Genomic DNA, 22657 nt, shown 5'->3' with positions numbered 1-22657 from the left:
TTGCTAGCTCCTTAAAATCTTACATTTAGATGTTAAACAATTTAAATTCTTTGAATTTATGTATGCTGAAAACATTTAAAATCAAATATAGCAGCATTGATAATCTCGATAAACAAATGTTACATTTATATATCTGTGGTCTGTGTTAAAATATTAGCATTTATGAGGCCCTTGAAGTCCTGGGGGGTCCTTATGAAGCCTCTGACTTAATTTGGATTAAACAGAAGTGCAAATAATTGATATTCATTTTAATTGTATTGTTTGATTTGTTGTTTTTAAGACTACCTGTGGGTTTAAATAGCGTTTCACTGGCGATGTTTTTCCATAACACATAATTACCCATTAATATTTGTACATTTCCTGTCTACTTAACTTCTTTTAATATATAAACATGGTGAACTGCCGGTGGACCGCCTCGACGCCCTGACCACCGGGCTTTGCAAATTTTCTGGGGGAAACCCTGGTTGCTGACCATGTCCATACCTTTATGACCACAGTGTACCCATCTTCTAATGGCTTTTTCTAGCAGGATAACGCGCCATGTCACAAAGCGTGAATCATCTCAGACTTGTTTCCTGAATACAACAATTAGTCCACTATACTTGAATGGCCTCCACAGTCACCAGATCTCAATCCATTAGAGCACCTTTGGGTGGTGGAACGGGAGATTCACATCATGGATGTGCAGCTGACAAAACTGCAGCCACTGCGTGATGCTATCATGTCAATATGGACCAGACTCTCTGAGGAATTTTTCCAGTACCTTTTTGAATCTGTTCCAGGAAGGATTAAGGCAATTCTGAAGGCAAAAGGGGGTCCAACCCTATACTAGGGTTTGGATCCTCCCTGGTAGTCCAATCCCCTAGTATCCTTGCTACCACTTTATTAGGTAAGAAGGCAAACCTAATAAAGTCACCGGTGAGTGTGTATATACAGTACACAGCAACAATGTCTCCTGAAATGACACTCAGTGTTGGTATAGATGAATTTAGTCTATTAGAAAAAGAGGTTAATTTTCAAGGTACATTTATTTTCATCAGTTGAATATGTTGACGATACCAAAGATAACACAAGCTGACATACAGTACATTAAGCAATGTTTTTGCATCAACAGTGGAATTTCTTAAAGAGTTAGTGTAAAATTTAAGATTTGCTCATTTTTGGTGAAATATATTATGTTTGTTATATTGTGTCCTCTGCTCTTAATTGTTGCATGTTGTAGAAATAGCCAGTGAGCTGCCAGGTCCGGTAGTGATGCCTGGAGGAGTTGGGAGTGGCCAGGTGAGAATGGCAGGTGCCGTGTCAGGCCGCGGTGGGAAGAGGAGATCAGGAGGGTAAGTGTCTTTAGTTCTGCTCTGTTGTTGAAACACTTTATTTTCTAGCACAGAAGAAAAATCCCAAATTTATTCAGAATCCTACAAAAATATTCATACCCTTCAAACCTGGCATTCTGCGATAAATTAATGTATCTCACTGGGATTTTATGTGATTAAACAAAAAGAAGTTTAGCATTACTTTGTAACTTACAAGTACTTATGAGTAATTATGAATTGGAAGAAAAATTACAAATGTTTTTTAACATCTGCAATGGATGCTGACCTGTCCAGGGAGAGTTAGCCCCCTAACTAACAAATTATGGGCAAGAATATATATTCATACACTGGTTTGTGAATAAAAACGTAGGTCTGATGTTGGCGTCAGAAAAACTGTTTCTATTTATATTTTCATAATTGTCCTTGCAATAGCGGGACAAAACCTGCCTTGCCCCTAAACACAGAAATGCTTCGGCTGCAGAGAAAACTTCTGACTTTAACTTAATCAGGCTGCTAAATGCCTGGTTTGCTACAGGCAGTCTAAGTCGGTCCCACCGACAGATATAAAAAATGTCTGTCTTTATATCAGATATTCTGATATAAGACATGGTACTGCGACTGTCACCACGAGTCTCAAAGCCCCGGTACCACCTGCTGACTGTTCTCTCTGCTTCTCCTTAACGTTACTACCAGGCAGGTTAATGTCGCTGCTGACAGGATCTGGGCTGGAGGTGAGCGACTGTAAATAAAAGTTATTGCAGAACCTCAAGTGTTAAAGGAAGATTTGGCCCAGAGCATTTAGAGCTCATAAAATAAACATCAGAGAAAATACTGTAGCAATAATTAGAGTTGCAGCATAAAGCCAAACATGCCACAATTAAATGAATCAATATGTCCCCAAAGCATCGGCGGACTCACATAGGGGCCACTGAGGGATTCCAGGTAGATGCCAGAGATGCACATCGCAGCAGCTGTTCATGCAGGGTCGGCCCAAGGTAATATGGGGCCTTAGACAAAACCCCCCACTCCCTGAAATCCTTCCTACTAAGAACCTCAGCATCACTAACAGTGTTTAAATATAGATAAGGTGAAGTCTATGAGAGGGAGACCAGGTTTATTGGCAGAGTTTAAAATCAATCACTGATTATTGGTTATTTGCTGTGATGTATTTGTGAACAAACCCAATTCAAACACAAAGATTACACCATATTGTAGCCATGGTAACACAACAATCAAACTATCAAGATGATTCTTTAAACTTTTACAAAGAAAACTTCCTAATTAAATCCTAAATGTATTTTTTTTTCCAACTGATTGCATTATATAAAATTTAATAACATTGTAATTCTCTATAAATGAATGCTACAGGTTTGGATCTATGGTCTGTGTTACAATTAAACCATTTCTGCCCCTGAATGTCTGGAGGCCCCTGCCGGCAGCTACTCAGTTTTCTTTGCCTTGATATCCCAGTCTTACAATTCAAGATCTCAGAGGCTCTAACATAAAAAAATTATATAAAGTTAACCCCTTTGACCTTTTTTGAGCTATAAAGCAGTCTGCAGCCAAGTTGTTGTAGAGGTTAAATAGATATTTTTAGGGCTTAATTAGTAAAATGGCAGCAAATTTGCTTATTTCATTACTTCATAACCAGCGACCTTCTCTCCGATGGTCTGTTTAACAGCTACAGTCTCAGATCAACACAGACCTCCAGGACTGTCAGCAGCAAAAACAGCAACATTATACCTGTTGGGGAAAATATACCACATTTGCTTTGCATTGTCCCCACATGGTGGTAATGATACAGTAGGATCCAATTAAATTCTTGATCAATATGGGTTGTTGCTATGTTGTTGTATGGTATTTTAAGATCTTGTTCCATGTGCCTTTTTTTAAACTTTGAGCCCCAGGGTCTCCAAAGGTCTCTACATGGCCCTAAGTACAGATGCAATCCAGTAGAAATTAACCTTTGCATATATTGTCACTGCAATATTAGTATTGATTTTAGCTACAACTATAAAACCTGTTCAGCCTATCCAGTTTTTTTTTAAGTTCTGGCTGACCTTAATTGTTCTTTAACATCACGCTGACTAGATACAGGATTTGAATGAAATATTTGAACATAGATATTGGATCTGTTTGTCTTTTTAAGTACATTGAAATAAATTCAAACATAATTAAAGTGATTCAAAGTGCCATAAGTTGGCAGCTAGATAACTGTCATTCCATTTTATTTTACAGAATGGACTTTGATGATGAGGATGGTGAAGGACCCAGCAAATTTTCAAGGTGAGAGCAGTGAAAGCAAGCAGCATGGACTGGATCTTCTTTTGTAGAGGGTACAAATGGCTATAGCTAATTGAAATAGCAAGACAATATTTTTTTTTACTTTTTGTGAGTCTCCTGTAACACCGATAGGAACAAGTTATTTCTCCTATTTGTATTTTTCACCATCAGAAATACAACCAGGTATTATATTTTACAGAAACAATAGGTGGGTACAGTGTAAATCTGATGTTTGTTCACTCCTCTGATATTTTGCCTAGATGTCAGAAAAAATTCCAAGTAATTATTATCTGAAGTCTGCTGATTATGTCATTTTATAAATTAGGAGAAATGTTTGAAACCAACTTGAAAACACAAAGCCGAGACTGTTGAAATACTGGAAACAGTTGATGTAACAAAGTTAAGAGCAGCATAGGTCTCTAGTTAGCATGGTGCAAACAACAGAACGGTCCCCATTTAAGATATTTCAGTTGGTTTTATTATAGCTCCATGTAGAAAAGAATAAAACAAGTGACTAAACAAGTGGTCTACAATCTATATTAATAGATTAAGTGTCAGAATCTATAAAGTCAGTGCAAATGAATGGTGTCAAAGACAAACCTACAGTGGCTGACAGGTGCAAACGACAAAATGAACTGCAGACACATGATCGATGCAAACCAGATTGCAGTTTTCTGGCGAATCCACGATGACCGATCTTTAAAAGACCTGACCCGCCAATTCCAATTTTAGCTGACGCTAATTTGTTTTTGGAAGGATGGATGGATACATAGATGGATGAGCAATTTTTTTGTCTGAAAGGTTGCTAAATATAGCAAGAAAGTGGCAAAGTTGGCAACAGTGTGGTGACTATTGTTAGATACAAACATGGAGACTTGACCTGATGAAAGTCAAATATTTTTCGCAGGAGAGCAGAAGAGCATAGTGTTTGATTGTTAGGTCTCTGCTGAGGTAGATAAGATCGGTGGATAGGCCTGTCACGATAACAAATTTTGCTGAGCGATTAATTGTCTCAAAAATTAGTGCGATAAACGATAATATTGTTTGAAGACCTTTGTACACTAATTTAATGGAAATGACGTAATAATGCATGTGATTTCCTGCCAAAGATAGATACACTTTATTTTCAAAAGAACACTTAACACTGGAATTGATAAACAAGATAAACAAAACAACCAAAAACAAAAATAAAATGGATTCTCAGTCTCCATTAACAAAAAACACACTTGAATAAAAACTAAACAACATAAAGCCAAAGTGGAAATAAATACTGCATTCAACCAAAACAGTGCAGATTATGAAGTCTGTATACTATATTGCCCTTCAGTAATTGTTAGATTTAAATAGAGAAGATGGGCACATCGACTACCTGATGCAACAGTTCACACTACACAGTTTTTTGCCCCAATTTTTCCCTTATGACAATCTTAGAATTTTGGGCTTTCTCTAAGATTGTCGCTTGGTGCAGGTAGGTCATCCTGTAGTGTGTGGTGTGATACGGTAGATCATCGTGGCCACTCTGATCTAAATCAGGGGTTTTCTCCGACTGAGAGTGTTAACAGCCTGAGGGGAAATTACGGAGGGGAATCCCAAACAGCTGACATGGCATCCAGCACATTGGAGATGATATGTGGAAACAACATTAATGTTTATTCAACATTTCATGCAAAGAATATAGAAATGACAAGGGGAGGAGTTGGAGCGAACTAGCTACCGCAGTTGATAAACCCGGTAACTTTTCAGCTGTTCTTCGTTAACGTGACATAAATAGGTTATAATGATTTTCATTCAGTCAGGACTGACTCTAGCCACATGCATTGCAGGTATGTAGGTTGTAGTAAGGTAGATGCAGGTAGATTCCATCCATCCATCCATCCATCCATCCATCCATCCACCTTCTTCCACTTATCCGGGGTCGGGTCGCGGGGGTAGCAGCTTCAGAAGGGAGGCCCAGACTTCCCTCTCCCCAGCCACTTCTTCCAGCTCTTCCGGGGGAATCCCAAGGCGTTCCCAGGCCAGCTGAGAGACATAGTCCCTCCAGCGTGTCCTGGGTCTTCCCCGGGGCCTCCTCTTGGTGGGACGTGCCCAGAACACCTCACCAGTGAGGTGTCCAGGAGGCATCCTGACCAGATGCCCGACCCACCTCAACTGGCTCCTCTCGATGTGAAGGAGCAGCGGCTCTACTCTGAGTCCCTCCCCGGATGACTGAGCTTCTCACCCTATCTCTAAGGGAGAGCCCAGCCACCCTACGGAGAAAACCCATTTCGGCCACTTATATCCGAGATCTCGTTCTTTCGGTCATGACCCAAAGCTCATAACCATAGATGAGGGTGGGGACGTAGATCGACCGGTAAATCGAGAGCTTCGCTTTTTGGCTCAGCTCTCTCTTCACCACGACGGACTGGTACAGCGCCAGCTTGATGGCAGACGCTGCGCCAATCCGCCTGTCGATCTCCCGCTCCCTTCTTTCCCCATTCGTGAACAAGATACCGAGATACTTGAACTCCTCCACTTGGGGCAGGACACACCCCCTGACCCGGAGAAGGCACTCTACCCTTTTCCGGCTCAAGACCATGGCCTCGGATTTGGAGGCACTGATCCTCATCCTGGCCGCTTCACACTCGGCTGCGAACCGCTCCAGCGAGTGCTGCAGATCACGACCTGATGAAGCCAAAAGGACCACATCGTCCGCAAAAAGCAGAGACGAGATCCTAAGACCACCAAAACGGATTCCCTCAACACATTGGCTGCGCCTAGAAATTCTGTCCATAAAAATAATGAACAGAATCGGTGACAAAGGGCAGCCCTGGTGGAGTCCAACTCTCACCCGAAACGAGCCCGACTTACTGCCGGCAATGCGGATCAGACTCTGACACCGGTCATACAGGGACCTGACAGCCCGTATCAAAGGGCCCGGTACCCCATACTCCCGGAGAACCCCCCACAGGGCTCCCCGAGGGACACGGTTGAACTCCTTCTCCAAGTCCACAAAACACATGTAAACCGGTTGGGCGAACTCCCATGCACCCTCCAGGACCCTGGCGAGGGTGTAGAGCTGGTCCAGTGTTCCACGACCAGGACGAAAACCACACTGCTCTTCCTGAATCCAAGGTTCAACTATCTGACGGACCCTCCTCTCCAGGACCCCTGAATAGACCTCGCCAGGGAGGCTTAAGAGTGTGACCCCTCTATAATTGGAGCACACCCTCTGGTCCCCCTTTTTGAACAGGGGGACCAGCACCCCAGTCTGCCAATCCAGGGGAACTGCCCCCAATGTCCATGCGATATTGCCGAGTCGCATCAGCCAACACAACCCTACAACATCCAGAGCCTTAAGGAACTCCGGGCGGATCTCATCCACCCCCAGGGCCCTGCCACCGAGGAGCTTTTTAACCACCTCGGCGACCTTGTCCCCAGAGATTAGAGAGCCCAACTCAGAGTCCCCAGGCTCAGCTTCCTCAATGGAAGGCATGTTGGTGGGATTGAGGAGGTCTTTGAAGTATTCTGCCCACCGGCCCATAACGTCCCAAGTAGAGGTCAGTAGCACACCATCCCCACTATAAACAGTGTGGGTGCCGTACTGCTTCCCCCCCCCTCCCCCCGAGACACCGGCTGGTGGACCAGAATCACCTCGAAGCCGTACGGAAGTCTTTCTCCATGGCCTCTCCAAACTCCTTCCATGCCCGAGTTTTTGCTTCAGCAACCACCCGAGCCGCATGCCGCTTCACCCGCCGGTACCCATCAGCTGCTTCCGGAGTCCCACAGGCCCAAAAGGCCCGATAGGACTCCTTCTTCAGCCTGACGGCATCCCTCACCGAAGGTGTCCACCAACAGGCTCGAGGGTTGCCACCGCGACAGGCACTGACAACCTTGCGGCCACAGCTCTGATCGGCTGCCTCGACAATGGAGGCACGGAACATGGTCCACTCAGACTCCATGTCCCCCACCTCCCTCGGGACGTGTTCGAAGTTTTGCCGGAGATGGGAGTTAAAGCTCCGTCTCACAGGGGATTCCGCCAGACGTTCCCAGCAGACCCTCACAATACGTTTGGGCCTGCCAGGTCTGACCGGCTTCCTCCCCCACCACCGGAGTCAACTCACCACCAGGTAGTGGTCAGTTGTCAGCTCCGCACCTCTCTTCACCCGAGTGTCCAAGACATATGGCCGCAGATGCGATGAAACGACAACAAAGTCGATCATCAAACTGCGGCCTAGGGTGTCCTGGTGCCAAGTGCACATATGGACACCCTTATGCTTAAACATGGTGTTCGTTATGGACAATCCATGATGAGCACAGAAGTCCAACAACAGAACACCACTTGAGTTCAGATCGGGGGGGCCGTTCCTCCCAACCACCCCCCTCCAGTGTCTCACTGTCGTTGCCCACGTGAGCGTTGAAGTCCCCCAGCAGAACAAGGGAGTTCCTAGGAAGAGCACTCTCCAGTGCTCCCTCTAAGGACTCCAAAAAGGGTGGGTAATCTGAACTGTCGTTCGGCCCGTAAGCACAAACAACAGTCAGGACCCGTCCCCCCACCCGTAGGCGGAGGGAGGCTACCCTCTCGTTCACCGGGGTAAACCCCAACGTACAGGCGCCGAGATGGGGAGCAACAAGTATGCCCACTCCTGCCCGACGCCTCTCACCATGGGCAACTCCAGAGTGGAAGTATGTCCAGCCCCTCTCAAGGAGACTGGTTCCAGAACCAGAGCCATGCGTCAAGGTGAGACCGACTATTTCTAGCCGGAACCTCTCGACCTCACACACTAGCTCCGGCTCCTTCCCTACCAGAGAGGTGACATTCCATGTCCCAAGAGCCAGCTTCTGCAACTGAGAATTGGACAGCCAGGGTCCCCTCTCTCGGCCGCCACCCATCACACAATACACCCGTCCCCTTTGGCCCCTCTCACGGGTAGTGGGTCCATGGGAGGGGGGGCCCATGTTTCTTCTTTAAGCTAAGCCCGGCTGGGCTCCATGGGAAAAAGCCCGGCCACCAGGCGCTAGCCATCGTGCCCCCCCTCCAGGCCTGGCTCCAGAGTGGGGCCCCGGTGACCCGCGTCCGGGCGAGGGAATACGAAGTCCAATGGTGCCGTTCATCATTGGAGTCTTCGGGCTGCGCTTTGTCTGGTCCCTCACGTAGGACCTGTCTGCCTTGGGTGACCCTACCAGGGGCATGAAGCCCCAGACAGCATAGCTCCTAGGATCATTGGGGCACTCAAACCCCTCCACCATGATAAGGTGGCAGCCCAAGGAGAGGACTGATTAATGCCTGGTGTTAAAATTAGTTAACTGGACGTGTAGCCATTATTACGTGCCCATTGTCGGACACCACACGGCACGATCGAACCCGATCGAACCGTTATACCTAGGATTTCTGTCGGCTAATGTGTAGTCTCTCAGGTTTTGAAAATGAGCCGACAATCGGCCGACAACTCTAAGATCGTGTCGTGTGCGCTGGGCTTTACACTAAGGAAATGAGGAAGGGAGATGTCAGTGGAGAGCAACAGAGTTGAGCCTTTTTTCCAGTGTTGTATAAAGTACTGAAATCTCAGAGTCAAGTAAAAGTATAAGTACCTCTCCAAAATATGACTTTGGTAAAAGTCCTGGTCACTGACTGAAATGTTACTTGAGTTAAAGTCTTAAAGTATCTGAAACTTCTTGTACTTAAGTATGGAAATTACTGTAAAAATGATGTACTCAAGTAATGTAATGAAAAGTACAAGTAAAAAGTAAAACAAAGCAAATGCAGTTTGGATGACATTTTTTATATTTTGGTAAACTTGTCAAATACACTGAAAATAATGTACACAACCAAGTGCAAGCAAAATTAAACCTGCTAATAGATATACCTGCAGGCATCATTTAGTTAAGAAAATTAGGTGCTTTACCTATAGCACAAGGTTAACTTAACCTGCTTTACAACTGAACCGGCTTCTTAGTATACCCTCCAGGACAGAAAATACAAAGTTTTTGTAAGCCTTAAGTTTTCCCTTCAAGTAAGGTCAGTGCTGAAAATGAGAAAAATAAATAGTACAGAAAATGCGGCCAACATGAAGAAAAAGATCTGTTACGATTACTCTACTTCACAAATCAGTGAACCAGTCAATCCTACAGTCAGTAGGTGGTGCACACAACTGGTCATTATGCAAAAGAAAAAAAGAATTGGGAGGGAAATGTAGCTTATTGGCATCTGTAAACCTGGTTTTGAACTTGCATGCCTTTCCTATATTCGTTAAATTTAGTCTAAATTGCTATCGCTATGGCTTCTGTCCCCCCTTGAACAGAGGAGTCTAGGTAGCCTGCTACAGTCAACATTAAGCCTAAGCTAAATACACCACGTGTGGAACTGAAACAATGCCAAACAAAGTTCATTTATGGTCAACGTTTCACAATACAGTAGTGCCTAGTGACCAAGCTGTAGTTACTGAAACAGGATAATTATAACCATTTCATAAGACGTTACCTCGATGTGTTTCTTCAAGTTGGACGGGGAGTTTTTGTAAGATAGAATTTCCACATCTTCGGGCAGGAATAACATAAACTGCATGCGGTACGACGAATCTTTAACACCCACGAAAGAGTATATTGTGTTTAAATAAGGCCATGGGCTCTCATCACCAGCTGGTGGTTCCCCTGGAGCCGTATCCGACGTAGTTGCAGTCGTTGTGGTCTCCGTCGCCTCCTCCATGTGACTGCTGCTGATTGCGAGACTTGCTTTGTGTTTAATGGGAGAAGCGAAACAGGTGTGTCCTATTGGAGGTGATGAACAAGCCCAGGCAAGTAGGCTACGGACTTTGTTCGGTAGCCTACTTGCTACTTGCTAATCAGTAGGTGGGATCAAAACACTTTGTTTCTCTCTCTCGCTTTTTTGTAACTAAACCACACATTGAAAATGTATCGGAGTAAAAGTACGCAATTAAGTTCGGAAATATAGTGAAGTAAAAGTGAAAGTCATCAAAAATTTTCATACTCGAGGAAAGTATGAAGTACTCCAAAATATACTTAAGTAAAGTAGTGAAGTATTTTTACTTCGTTACTATACAACACTGCTTTTTTCATTCAGTGTAGGCCTGTTGCGATAAACGATAAATCAATTAATCGTACGATAAAATGACGACTATCAACGTCATTTTAATTATCGGCATTATCGTCTCTTCCGTCCTTTTTCTCTGTCAGTTAATGACACTGAATGAAAAAAAGGCTCAACTCCGGTGCTCTCCACTGACCCTCCCTTCCTCATTTCCTTAGTGTAAAGCCCAACGCACACAACATGATCTCAGAGCTGTCGGCCGATTGTTGGCCCATTTTCAAAATCTGAGAGACCACACATTAGCCGACAGAAATCCTAGTTATAATGGTTCGATCAGGTTCGTTCCTGCCGTGTGGTGTCCGACAATGGGCACAAAATAATGCCTACAAGTTCAGTGAACTAATTTTAAAACCAGGCATTAATCAATACTTTACTACAATCTACCTGCAATGCATGTGGCTAGTGTCAGTCCTGACTGAATGAAAATCATTATAACCTATTTACGTCACGTTAACGAAGAACAGCTGAAAAGTTACCAGTTTATCAACTGCGGTAGCAATTTCGCTCCAACTCCTCCCCTTGTGATTTCTATATTATTTGCATGTTAAATAAATATTAATGTTGTTTCCACATATCATCTCCAATGTCCGCTGGACTTTGGGTTGCTGTTTAACCCTTACCCACTTAACAATGTATTCAGAAAATGTATCAACATTTCTAAATAAAACATGCAGAAAGCCCTTACAAACCTTTTTAAAGTTGAAAATATTTAATCTATTGTTAATCTGTGATTTGTTCTTTAAATGGCCATTTATTTTGGCTGATATTATACAATAAGCAAATAATCAAACCATAATAGTCTACTAAAAGCACAATAAGAAACTTAATCATGGCTAAACATTCTGCACCATATCAGCCTGCAAGAGACAATTGAGGGATGAGGAGACACTGTTGCTGATGTGTGGTTCTTAAGGTTCTGACGGGTCTGCGGTGTTCCCCTCCTGATCCATTCTGTCTGGTATCACACTGTGCCACTATGGCCACATTTTTTTTAAATTGCCTGTATTCATCCTCACTGACATTGTTCAGCCTGGGATTTGCATCTTCCCTCTCATGTCTGTATCTTTACAAGTTACAGTTCTTGCTTCTAAGGACATGATGGTATCGGGTTGAGGACGTTTTAAAAAGACGCGGGTTGACAGCAGCTCACCGCAGTTGAGTAATATCCGTCTCTAGGCAACCACAACAGTGTTGGTCCGTAGTGTTCCGGGGGTCCTTTATAGTTCCCTCCATGAGAATTTAGCTGACTTTAATATTTTCCGTGTTTTATTTTCATCATCATTGTTACCCTGGGTGTTCATATGTGTGTGATAGACGTGTCTATTGGACATTTATCAAAATACGGAACAAATCTTGTCCCGTATCGGTTCAATTTGGGACGCAACATTTAACAACCAAATATAGGATGCTTCTGTATTTTACAAGACGGGTGGTAACCCTATAGTAGAGCCAAACCAGGGTAATAGTTGTGGGTAATAGTGAGTATATTTTACTGAGTATATTTTACTGAGAGTCTTGTCCCGTACAAATCTGTTGGTTGACTCTTCCTAGAGGTGTGGAGCATTTCCATTTTGTGGAGCGAGATTGCAGCACTTCATACATGCTGTTGTTTTTTTGTAGCATTTTCCCTCCTGTGATTGCCAGTATTTTTTGTTTGCATTTCTTTTTCATATTTGTGATTTTTTTGAGTTTGCATCATTCATGGTTTTTGTGCAGCTTCTGTCATTGTTTGCTGAGGTTTTGAAGAGGATCTGATAGCGGACAGGCTTAGGCAGCGAGTTGATTTGAACATTTAAGAAACAATAATGAACGACTTACAAAAACTCCAGAGTGAGAGGCAGGGCCAATGCATAAGCAAACTAAGCAGCTGCTTAGGGCCACTAAGGGGGCCCTCAGTAGAGCAATTTTTTTTTTTTTTAGTAATAATTTCTATGTCGTTATAATATCAAAAACACACAATTTCACTACGAGGTGAGTTGTTTTTACAATAATATATATTTGATAATGTATGTAGAAATCATTACTTTATGGATAAAAAGAAATAAATAAATTGCTCTAGAGGGCCCCTGGTGGCCGCGGTAGGTACCGCACGGTTTGCCGGTAACATGAGCTGATGTGCAATGTGCAGGGCGCATCCAAACGTCCAAAGCTCCAGTCAGAACGTAAGTAAGCAAAACAATGTCTCAAAAAAAGACTTATCCTTCAGGGAGGGAGAAATGAAAGAGGAAGAATAGAAAAAGCCAAGATAAAGGTTTGTTTTCATGTGCCTTGGTGATGTAATGTATTGTAATGTAAAAGATTTGTAAAGCTGCTAATAGAAAATTAGCTTGATAGTGACCTGGAACGGTCCAGTTCAACAGCCAAATATTTATGCTAGGGTCTTTGTGTTTATGTGAAACTGAGTTTAAACTTTAAATGAGTTGATTCTCTTTGTTGGCCCTGTATATAACTAAGGTTTTTTGGCTTCAGAGTGCCGTGTTTGATAACATTTGATAACAATAATTAAAACTTCTCAATGTTTGATATTGTCTAGTTGAGCTACTCTATGCTGTAGCTGGGGGTATGTTGTTTGCTGCTGAACATAATAATTTTGTGGCTAAAACAAACATTATTTTTACATCAACTTCTAAGTTATGTGAAACTTCTGTTAAAATCATTTGAAGGCACAGAATCAGTCCAGTACTAATCCACATTCTCAAGGGAGAAAGACTCACGTGGTATACATTTTATTTTTAGCTATTGGAGTTGCACTTAAGAGAAATGTATTTATTCAAAGAATGTCATGAATATGTGTGTATGTTTTCCATCTTAAGTTGGGCTGCACTGATTGCAGTTTTCTGGGCAATTGCTGGTTATTGGTCAAACTTCTCACTGTAGAGCAGAAACGGACAGAGGCTGATTTTTAAACCTTTGCTGACGAAGATAAGATTAGGGGATAAGATGGGCTTCACGTGTAAGTGTTGGCCAATCACAATCCCCCAAAATTAAGGAAATTGGCGCCCAGAAATCAACTGGTCGATAAATCAGTTGGCCAATAAATGTATTCTACATTATACATACATATACATACATAATGTAAACAGCACTGCCAGAGATGCAGTAAGTTTATAGAGGGTGGGTGAATTATCTAATGATCAACTGCTGATTGCTAGCAGAACTAGAGAGCCTCAAAACCAAATTTCGCTTAGGGACTTGGGGCGGCCCTGGTGAGAGGGAGAGAGAAAGTGGCACATGGTATGAGAGAAAGTACACAGGAGACTAGGAAATAAATCTAACACTAAGGAATAGAGGAGTGCCGATCGATCGGCCGATTTCCGTGAAAAAGTGTATGATCGGTGATCGCCGATCACTGTCTCTTGTTGACGATCACCAAAACTGATCACATGCATCTCATTTCGCAGCCTGCATGCGCAGCTGATATCCTCTTAACTTCACTGCAAACACGCAGCAACAAAGCTAAGCTATGTGGCGAGGAACTATAACGCTCTGAGAGTGAATGGGGAAGTTCGCGTGTTCCGCCGAAGAAATACCTCGGGGGTGAAGCACGTCAAAATGCATCAACACAATTAATCTAATATGACATTTAAAACACAAACATTTGACTGAGTTTGGCTACATCGAGGCTCAATGCAGGAAAAAGGGACATCCGGAGCAGCCAGATAGCAGGTAAAGCAGCGCACAGCTACCAACGCTCACCCGGAAGAGCATCACGGTCAGAAAGCTAAACCCGAAAAATAATTTAAATCAACAAGCTAGCGATGTAAGACGGTGGTTCTGCTCCCGCTGTTGGACCGCCGCTACGCGTTACAGATTGTAATATTTCACAGACGGAGCGCCGTTTCTGCTCCACCCGCAGTGAACTCTCACACCGAACGTCTGCTTAAAGTTGCAACAGGTAATTTAAACAAAAAAAAAAAAGATTTTACATATATATTAAAACTTTCACTATGTAATAGCATGAGATAGATAATCTCTGAAAAAAATAATCTATGCCTCCTCCCTGCGTTCTGCACAATTATTCCGCTCAGTCACAACCAGCCAATCAGAGCCAGCCATGCTCTCAGGAAGTTTTGATTCAATAACTCAGTATTGTTTATTTTGGTGCAACCTACATTTGACTCTGAATGAATATTTCTTTTTTGTTGAATTATATGATATAAGCAGTGTTGTGAGATTTATTTGACTTATGCATAACTTATGGTACTGAGGACCTACTGTTAAATATTATTTTACTAATTGCAGGTTTTTCAGTTGTCCTTTTGACTGAATAGCTACTGTACTGTGCCTGCAAATATTTTGTAATTTATGTCTAAATTAGGTAAATTTATTGCCAGATCACGTAGTAGTATTTATACCTAAAGAGAAAAATTAGCAGCCAGTCCAGGTGATTGGCAAAGATCGGCCTCATGGGTGATCGGTATCGGAATTGGCAGCAAAAAACCTGATCAGAGCATCCCTACTAAGAAACTAAACTAGAGATACAAAGAGTAACTAGGCTCAAGACATAGAAATAATAAGCTAGAATCACTCAGAAAGGACTAAACTAAAGTAAAAGAGAAGCAAGAAAGAGGCTAAGGAACACAGAATAAATAAACCTCAAAACACAGGATCCTAACACAGCTAAATAATCTCAATCTGAGTTGGAGAAATGTAAAAATGTTGATGGTGAGGACTGGTGAACACTAAACTAAGCACATTTAACTCAGACAATGTCCCGGTACTTCAAAATATGAGTTTGTATGACATTTTGATCATTCTTCAAATAAATATTTAAAGCAGTTGACTCTGGAAGATATTCACCTGAGGTAATTCTAGGTCATGTTTTTAAATAGTCACGTAAATATTTAAATGCAATTAATCTCTTTTTGTCTGATGGAGTTTTGCTTCAGTAATTATTAATGTCTAACTAACTTTGAAACATTTAGTTTTAACACCTAAAGGATGACATGAGATGACATGATATAAAGCTGTTGATAATCTGTGTCAGTTAAATTAGATGTAGGTGTGATTCTACAGTCATTAGCTGTGTATTCTTTTCTTTCCTCTGTTTTAGAGAAAACCACAGTGAGATTGAACGACGCCGGCGTAACAAAATGACCCAGTACATCACTGAGCTGTCAGACATGGTCCCTACATGTAGTGCCCTGGCCAGAAAGCCCGATAAGCTAACCATACTACGTATGGCGGTCTCCCATATGAAGTCCATGCGGGGGACAGGCAACACTTCTACTGATGGGGCGTATAAGCCCTCCTTTCTCACTGAACAGGTAGTGTAATGAAAGCTGATGATCAACCAAAAGTAATATAAACAGTTTAGAAAAAGCAGATTATAATATCAGGATTGTTTTGTATAGTGAACTTACAGTTTTACCAAAAAATGTGTCAACTACTCAGGTAAAGTGAACTCTTACAGAGGATCATAAAGGGCCGTAAAAATGATGAGCATCATAATGTGATGTGGCTTGAGTGTGTGGTGAGTCATTTCTGCTGTTTGTTGTTATATTCTTCCTCTTGTTTTGCCCTGATGACTCTTCTCTGTTCGTCTAAAATTGCACAGTATTTCTAACCGTCATCCTGCTAAAGCAATTTTGATCTGAGAAGCCAGCCAAGGAGACCTACTCCACTGTTACTGGGCGTACTGAACTGTCTCCACCATCAACTTGGCACCTTTTCCCGTGGGAAGCGCTTGGTAAAACGGGGGCAACGTGATGCCGTCCTGATACAGAATGAGACAAAGCTGAAATCTGTTGGACTGTCCGTCAGTTCATAGCAGGCCCATCCTTCCTTCTGCTCTAGCACCTGTTCACTGAATGTGGTTTAGCAATATTCTTCTGGCGCTCCACACATTAGCTTGCTGGAACATGCACTTGTTTCTAGCTCTGTGAAGCTAGAAACAAGTAACAAGTAGAAACAAGCTATAGAACACTCTGGTGTTCAACAGGGCCATCTGTTGAACACCAGATCACTGGCTAACAAGTCATTCTTTTTGAATAACTACTTCACTTTATCAGATTTGTATTTTACGTTCCTGGCTGAAACTTTGGTCTATCCTTCTCTGAACTAGTAGTCACAGCTGGGTTAGTCTGACAGAGGCATCATGTGTCTCAACAACAAAGGTGGACACAACAACAAAGGCGGACAGACCTGGGATTGAACCGACAACCCACTTATTGTGGGACAAACTCCTACCGCCATCATCCTGCCATTGTTGACCTTTTTCAACATTTTTCTCTCTCTCCTTCTGATATCACTATATTGACTGCCCTGCAATGGCAGGTTTTTTCTTTGCACAGAGAACTCAATGTGCCACATTTCATAGGTGATCAAACAATGGATCTCGTTTCTCAAAAGTCGTCCCTGGGCCTCTTTGATCCTGTAGGAACTGAAGCACCTTATTCTGGAAGCAGCAGACGGCTTCTTGTTTGTGGTGGCGGCAGAGACTGGTCGAGTCATCTATGTGTCGGATTCTGTGACTCCAGTGCTGAACCATCCCCAGTCAGAGTGGCTTGGCAGTACCCTGTATGAGCAGGTTCACCCAGATGATGTGGACAAGTTGAGAGAACAACTCAGCACTTCAGAAAACTCAATGACAGGTAAATGTAGTTACATGTTTTTTTTTCTGCTGACAATTGCTCTGCTTATCATTTGTGTTAAATATTTTATTTTTTACTTTATGGTTTTGAAGTTGGTTGCCAGAATCTCGAAGTCTGACAAATGTACAACCCCATGCAAAAAAATTGAGCTATATCACTCCTGAGGCTGTGTGTGCCATTCCTGCTACAAGGGATGAAAATGAGAGTAGACACTACCCTAAAATGATCTGTTAAATGTAAAGCCCAGATAAGGTTGCATTAAAGAAAACAAAAAAAAAACACACACACACAATTGGGTCACTTCAAGCTGAAGTGTGAATGTAGCCATACAGTCTCTGTGGTAGGGGTTGAACCAATTAGTCGACTAGTCGACTCTAGGACGTCTCGCGAGTTTTTACATTTCATGTCGACTAGTCGCAGTCATGTGATTGCCGGTGGTGACAGCCTGTGCTGATCTGACAGCACAGTATACGTCACAAGACAGAAGAAAAATAAGTTAATACATTAGTTTAAATGATATGTAGATGGATGCATATTTGTGGTTTTACAGTGTTTTTAAAAGGAGATGGAGTTGCAGCTGCAGTCCACTACAAAACACGAGCCGTCTAAAACTCGCCCCCTTCCCGCTAATGATGTCACTTAGCCGGCTCGCGAGTGTCTTTGTCACGACGATCTAACTAATACATTATGATGTTATGTTGCTGATTAAATAAAGATCTGTGGTAATGACAGTGTATACTTGTCTGACATATATATAGCCGTGAGTTCGTGCTAAGAATGACACTTTGTGCTTAGAAGTGTCATCAGATCAGCTGTCAGAGTGTATGACACTCTGACAGCTGATCTGACAGAACACTGGCTACAAAATGGCGTCTTCCAAACAGACCGAGGACAAAACCCGCATCTTGTCAAACAGGTAGAAATTACTGGGTCCTTGTATGACAATGTGCTCTTAGCGAACTCTTAGCGAAGAGAATATTGACAGCGAGTGAACTTTATTTACCCCCCGCCCCCGTGCCACCTCTTTTTATTGTTTTTACATGCCATCTAAAAGATGTGTGTTTCCTTTTGAATGTTGGTTTCCCAGCAACTTATTATTTATCATAAACTATCCCGATGTTTTGTTGTTTCACTTGTTGCTGTTCTGTGTAAATGCCGTATTTTTCCGTGAAAACGGGTAATAAAGCCTGTACGTTACTCCAAAGCTTTGCGTCTTGCCTTGCCATGACGTCACAACGACTAGTCAACTCGACATCGACTCGACTTTTATCATGTTGACGTTGACTAGAAAATATCTTAAATCGTTCAATCTGCTGAGTCAGCAGAGCTTCCTGCCGCGCATCGGGCGGAGGAGAAGCAGGTGGTTTCGTTGAATTCAGCTGTAACCAAACGGGATCCGTTCATAACAAGTTTGGCTTGTGATGTTCCAAAAGCACCATGTAGTCAGTGTGATCATTTGACTCCTATAGTAACTATCCAGAGATCATCAGCATCAGCCGGTGTTTAGAAAAAAAAAGTCAGACCCGACTTTGTGCAACAAACTTTTCCCCGCTGCTCACGAAGAATCTCCATAATAGACTTAGTAAAAGCAGGAGAAGGGGAGAGAGTGTGTGTGTGTGTGTGTGGAGGGGGGGGTCAATATTTGCCGTGAAAATAGCTAATAAAGCCTCCAAGTAGTTGTGAAGGGTTTTTGCGCTTACGTCACTATGACGTCACCGCGACTAGTCGACATCGACTCGACTATTATCATGATGTAGTCGACCTTAAAAAATATGTAGTCGTTCAACCCCTACTCTGTGAGCATTTCTTAAAAATATAATCAGTTTTTTCATCAAAAGTGAGCTGACTGTCCAGGAATGACCCAAGGTATTAAACAATTGCCACAGTTTCAATAGGTTGGCCAACAAGTGAAACCGGGCCCGCTTTAAGGGGTTGTTTAGATAGTTTAATTAGCTCTACATTTTTAAGAAAATTAGGTAGTATTGTGTTTTAAAGAATTTAACTTTTATGGAGTTAATAAATAAAGAGTTTGCGGTATTCTGTTTTAGTGATGTATTTATGTTAGCTGTGTTACCACCATCACACCAGTAGAGGCAGTATCAGACCCCAAAGGATTCTACTAACAAGTAGATTTAGAAGTACATAGAAAGCTGCAGAATTTAAGAACTGTGAGTGGTGCTGAAGTAAATAAAAGAGAAAAGTTTAAATACATGCCGACAGTGGATCTCCTTCATAAAGGTGAAAATATCACAGATTTTAAAAGAAATTAAAAACGAGATGCCGCGGATAATATAGCATCCCCTCATTTCCGAAGTGCAATTGTCCCATTTCCAAATAGGATCTGTTGCATGGTTCTTCCTCACCCCTTTCTGTTTGCTGCAGTGAGGTGTACTTGGATGTTACTACTGACAAAAATCACAAAGAAGACGACAGGAAGCAGTCTTTCTTTGTGGTTTGTAGTGTGTTTGCTTTTTCGGACAATGCGCAGCCGGCTCCACCAAAGCTCTCACAGTATTGCACAGTTCATAAAAAGTTGTGTGCCATTCCAACTTGTTCAATCCATAGCTCTTCTGTAAAATCGCCTATTACAATTTCCTCAAAACACAGCATGTTTTTTGAGGAAATTATCAAGTAGGCGACAAACTGTGTTGCCTTCACATTTTATTTTCCATTTCCGTTCGTGGTTCCACAGGACGAATTCTGGACCTGAAGACGGGGACTGTAAAGAAGGAAGGGCAGCAGTCTTCCATGAGGATGTGTATGGGCTCCAGGCGCTCCTTTATCTGCCGCATGAGGTCTGTTGGTTACTAAGAAATATTACTTTAGTTAAGTATAGTGATGAACTCAGGTGCCTTTTGCATTATGGTGTTTCCCCTTACTATACAGGGTAGGTGAGAGGTCGGGTGCAGGGCCGGACTCATTCTGCATGAGCCTATTTTCTTTGCTATCCCTTAATGAAAGCCAGGATGAAAGGAGAAATGTGTGGAGAAGCTAACGGCAGAGTTCTGGTCAGTCCATCATTAATAGTGTTAATAGGAGAGAAGAAACACATGGACCCTCACGCAGCTGTTCAGTAGCACAGCTCATAATTTTACACCTTCAGGCAGAATTCCTATTTTTGAACCATTTTTGACCAAATAGACTTAGACATAATAATATACAAATAATAATATATTGCTGAATATATATAACTTAGCATTTTCAAGCAGTCTGACGGTTTTAGTGATGGTATTGTTGAGCAGTATGATGGCCAGTGAATAACGTATGTATTATCAAACAATTATTGTTTTCTCATTTTAAAATTTTGACCACAGAATCAAGCCAAATGACCTGGATTAAAATGCTTCTGGATGTTGTATCCAGTTCAGCCCAGGCTGTTGGATTCTGAGCCATATAGAGAGCAAAGTAATTATCAAGGATTCTGGAGGACTAGGTAGCTAAACATCATAGCAGGTAACCTGCTATAAAACCTTAGCAGTCCTTAAAGTGTAAGAAGTAATAAGTGAGGATTTATGTTTAAACTAGGCCACAGTCAAATAGACCAGCAAAATTTTCAGCCACAAGTGACAAAAAACAAGATACAAAAAAATACAACAAATAACTTCAGCTGACATCCAGGACACTCTGGACTCATTTCTACCACAGAGATGAGCTTCAGAATCTCTTGAGCAAAGGCTTCTCACTCCAGATAACTTATAAGTATGATACAAATCTATTTATTTCCCTTTTGAACTGATGTGAAGTTTAGTTTTTGGGTTTTTTTTCCACCCAAGCAATTTATATCTATTGTCATCAAATTACACCACTCCCTACTCTTCCTGGTGGCATTTACACTTTTCTTGTTGCAAAATGGCAACAGAAAAAGGTGGGAGAAAACAATAGTCAGTTGGTTTTTTAACAATAATTGAATAATTATTTAAAACATTATATATTCTATTGAGTATTCATTACCCATTTAATGTATACATAATTACAAATCTTTGACCTTTTTGAATTCTGTACGTAAAAAATAATCAAAGTAAAAAAAACTACGAAAACTACTACTATAACTCATAAAATTAAACTAAAAATTAAACTAAAATATTTAATTAATAATAATCAGGGATTCCCCCAGTGTATTATAAGCCTGGTGGTCCCCATGCTTTACTAACCCCCTTTCCCCCAAACACCCCTGTCAGGCCAAAAAAAGGTATTTATTTAATTTTAATACTTTATTTTTGAGGTATTGAGAAGATTACAAGAGCACAATTTCAGTCTGTGATCAGACACAAAATTCCTTCTCTTTACATTTCCATTTACAAAAACAAAAAGATGGAACAAGGGGGTATAATTTTGGAAAAAACATTACTTTTATGTATAGAACAATAAGTAAATTTATATAGCAAATAGACACTCTCTGAAGAATGAACCCTCTATTTTTTAATTCTCAACAATCTGGTATTCTTCCATATTGTGTTTTGTTGACATAGGACACCCATTTGGACAGTGTTGTATAAAGTACTCAAATCTCAGAGTCAAGTAAAAGTACAAGTACCTCTCCAAAATATGACTTTGGTAAAAGTCGAAGTCACTGACTGAAATGTTACTTGAGTTAAAGTCTTAAAGTATCTGAAACTTCTTGTACTTAAGTATGGAAATTACTGTAAAAATGGATGTACTCAAGTAATGTAATGAAAAGTACAAGTAAAAAGTAAAACAAAGCAAATGCAGTTTGAATGACATTTTTTATATTTTGGTAAACTTGTCAAATACACTTAAAATAATGTACACAACCAAGTGCAGGCAAAATTAAACCTGCTAATAGATATACTTGCAGGCATCATTTAGTTAAGAAAATTAGGTGCTTTACCTATAGCACAAGGTTAACTTAACCTGCTTTACAACTGAACCAGCTTCTTAGTATACCCCCCAGGACAGAAAATACAAAGTTTTTGTAAGCCTTAAGTTTTCCCTTCAAGTAAGGTCAGTGCTGAAAATGAGAAAAATAAATAGTACAGAAAATGCGGCCAACATGAAGAAAAAGAGCTGTTACGATTACTCTACTTCACAAATCAGTGAACCAGTCAATCCTACAGTCAGTAGGTGGTGCACACAACTGGTCGTTATGCAAAAGAAAAAAAGAATTGGGAGGGAAATGCAGCTTATTGGCATCTGTAAACCTGGTTTTGAACTTGCATGCCTTTCCTATATTCGTTAAATTTAGTCTAAATTGCTGACGCTATGGCTTCTGTCCCCCCTTGAACAGAGGAGTCTAGGTAGCCTGCTACAGTCAACATTAAGCCTAAGCTAAATACACCACGTGTGGAACTGAAACAATGCCAAACAAAGTTCATTTATGGTCAACGTTTCACAATACAGTAGTGCCTAGTGACCAAGCTATAGTT

General features: G+C 41.6%; 1 protein-coding gene across 1 annotated transcript in view; it reads left to right on the top strand.

The window, feature by feature from the left end:
• The window catches only part of arnt2 (aryl hydrocarbon receptor nuclear translocator 2), an 84968-nt gene that overhangs the window by 6649 nt on the left and 55662 nt on the right, over positions 1 to 22657 (top strand). The window contains exons 2-6 of the mRNA XM_023332324.1: positions 1223 to 1334; positions 3552 to 3599; positions 15734 to 15947; positions 17060 to 17273; positions 19966 to 20068. Coding sequence (XP_023188092.1) covers positions 1223 to 1334; positions 3552 to 3599; positions 15734 to 15947; positions 17060 to 17273; positions 19966 to 20068 — 691 coding nt within the window. The remainder of the gene's footprint in view (positions 1 to 1222; positions 1335 to 3551; positions 3600 to 15733; positions 15948 to 17059; positions 17274 to 19965; positions 20069 to 22657) is intronic.

The sequence above is a fragment of the Xiphophorus maculatus genome, chromosome 4 (genome assembly GCF_002775205.1).
Source record: "Xiphophorus maculatus strain JP 163 A chromosome 4, X_maculatus-5.0-male, whole genome shotgun sequence".
Classification (NCBI taxonomy): Eukaryota; Metazoa; Chordata; class Actinopteri; order Cyprinodontiformes; family Poeciliidae; genus Xiphophorus; species Xiphophorus maculatus.
The sequence above is the reverse complement of the archived record's forward strand: the minus strand, read 5'-3'. Positions and strand labels throughout refer to the sequence as shown.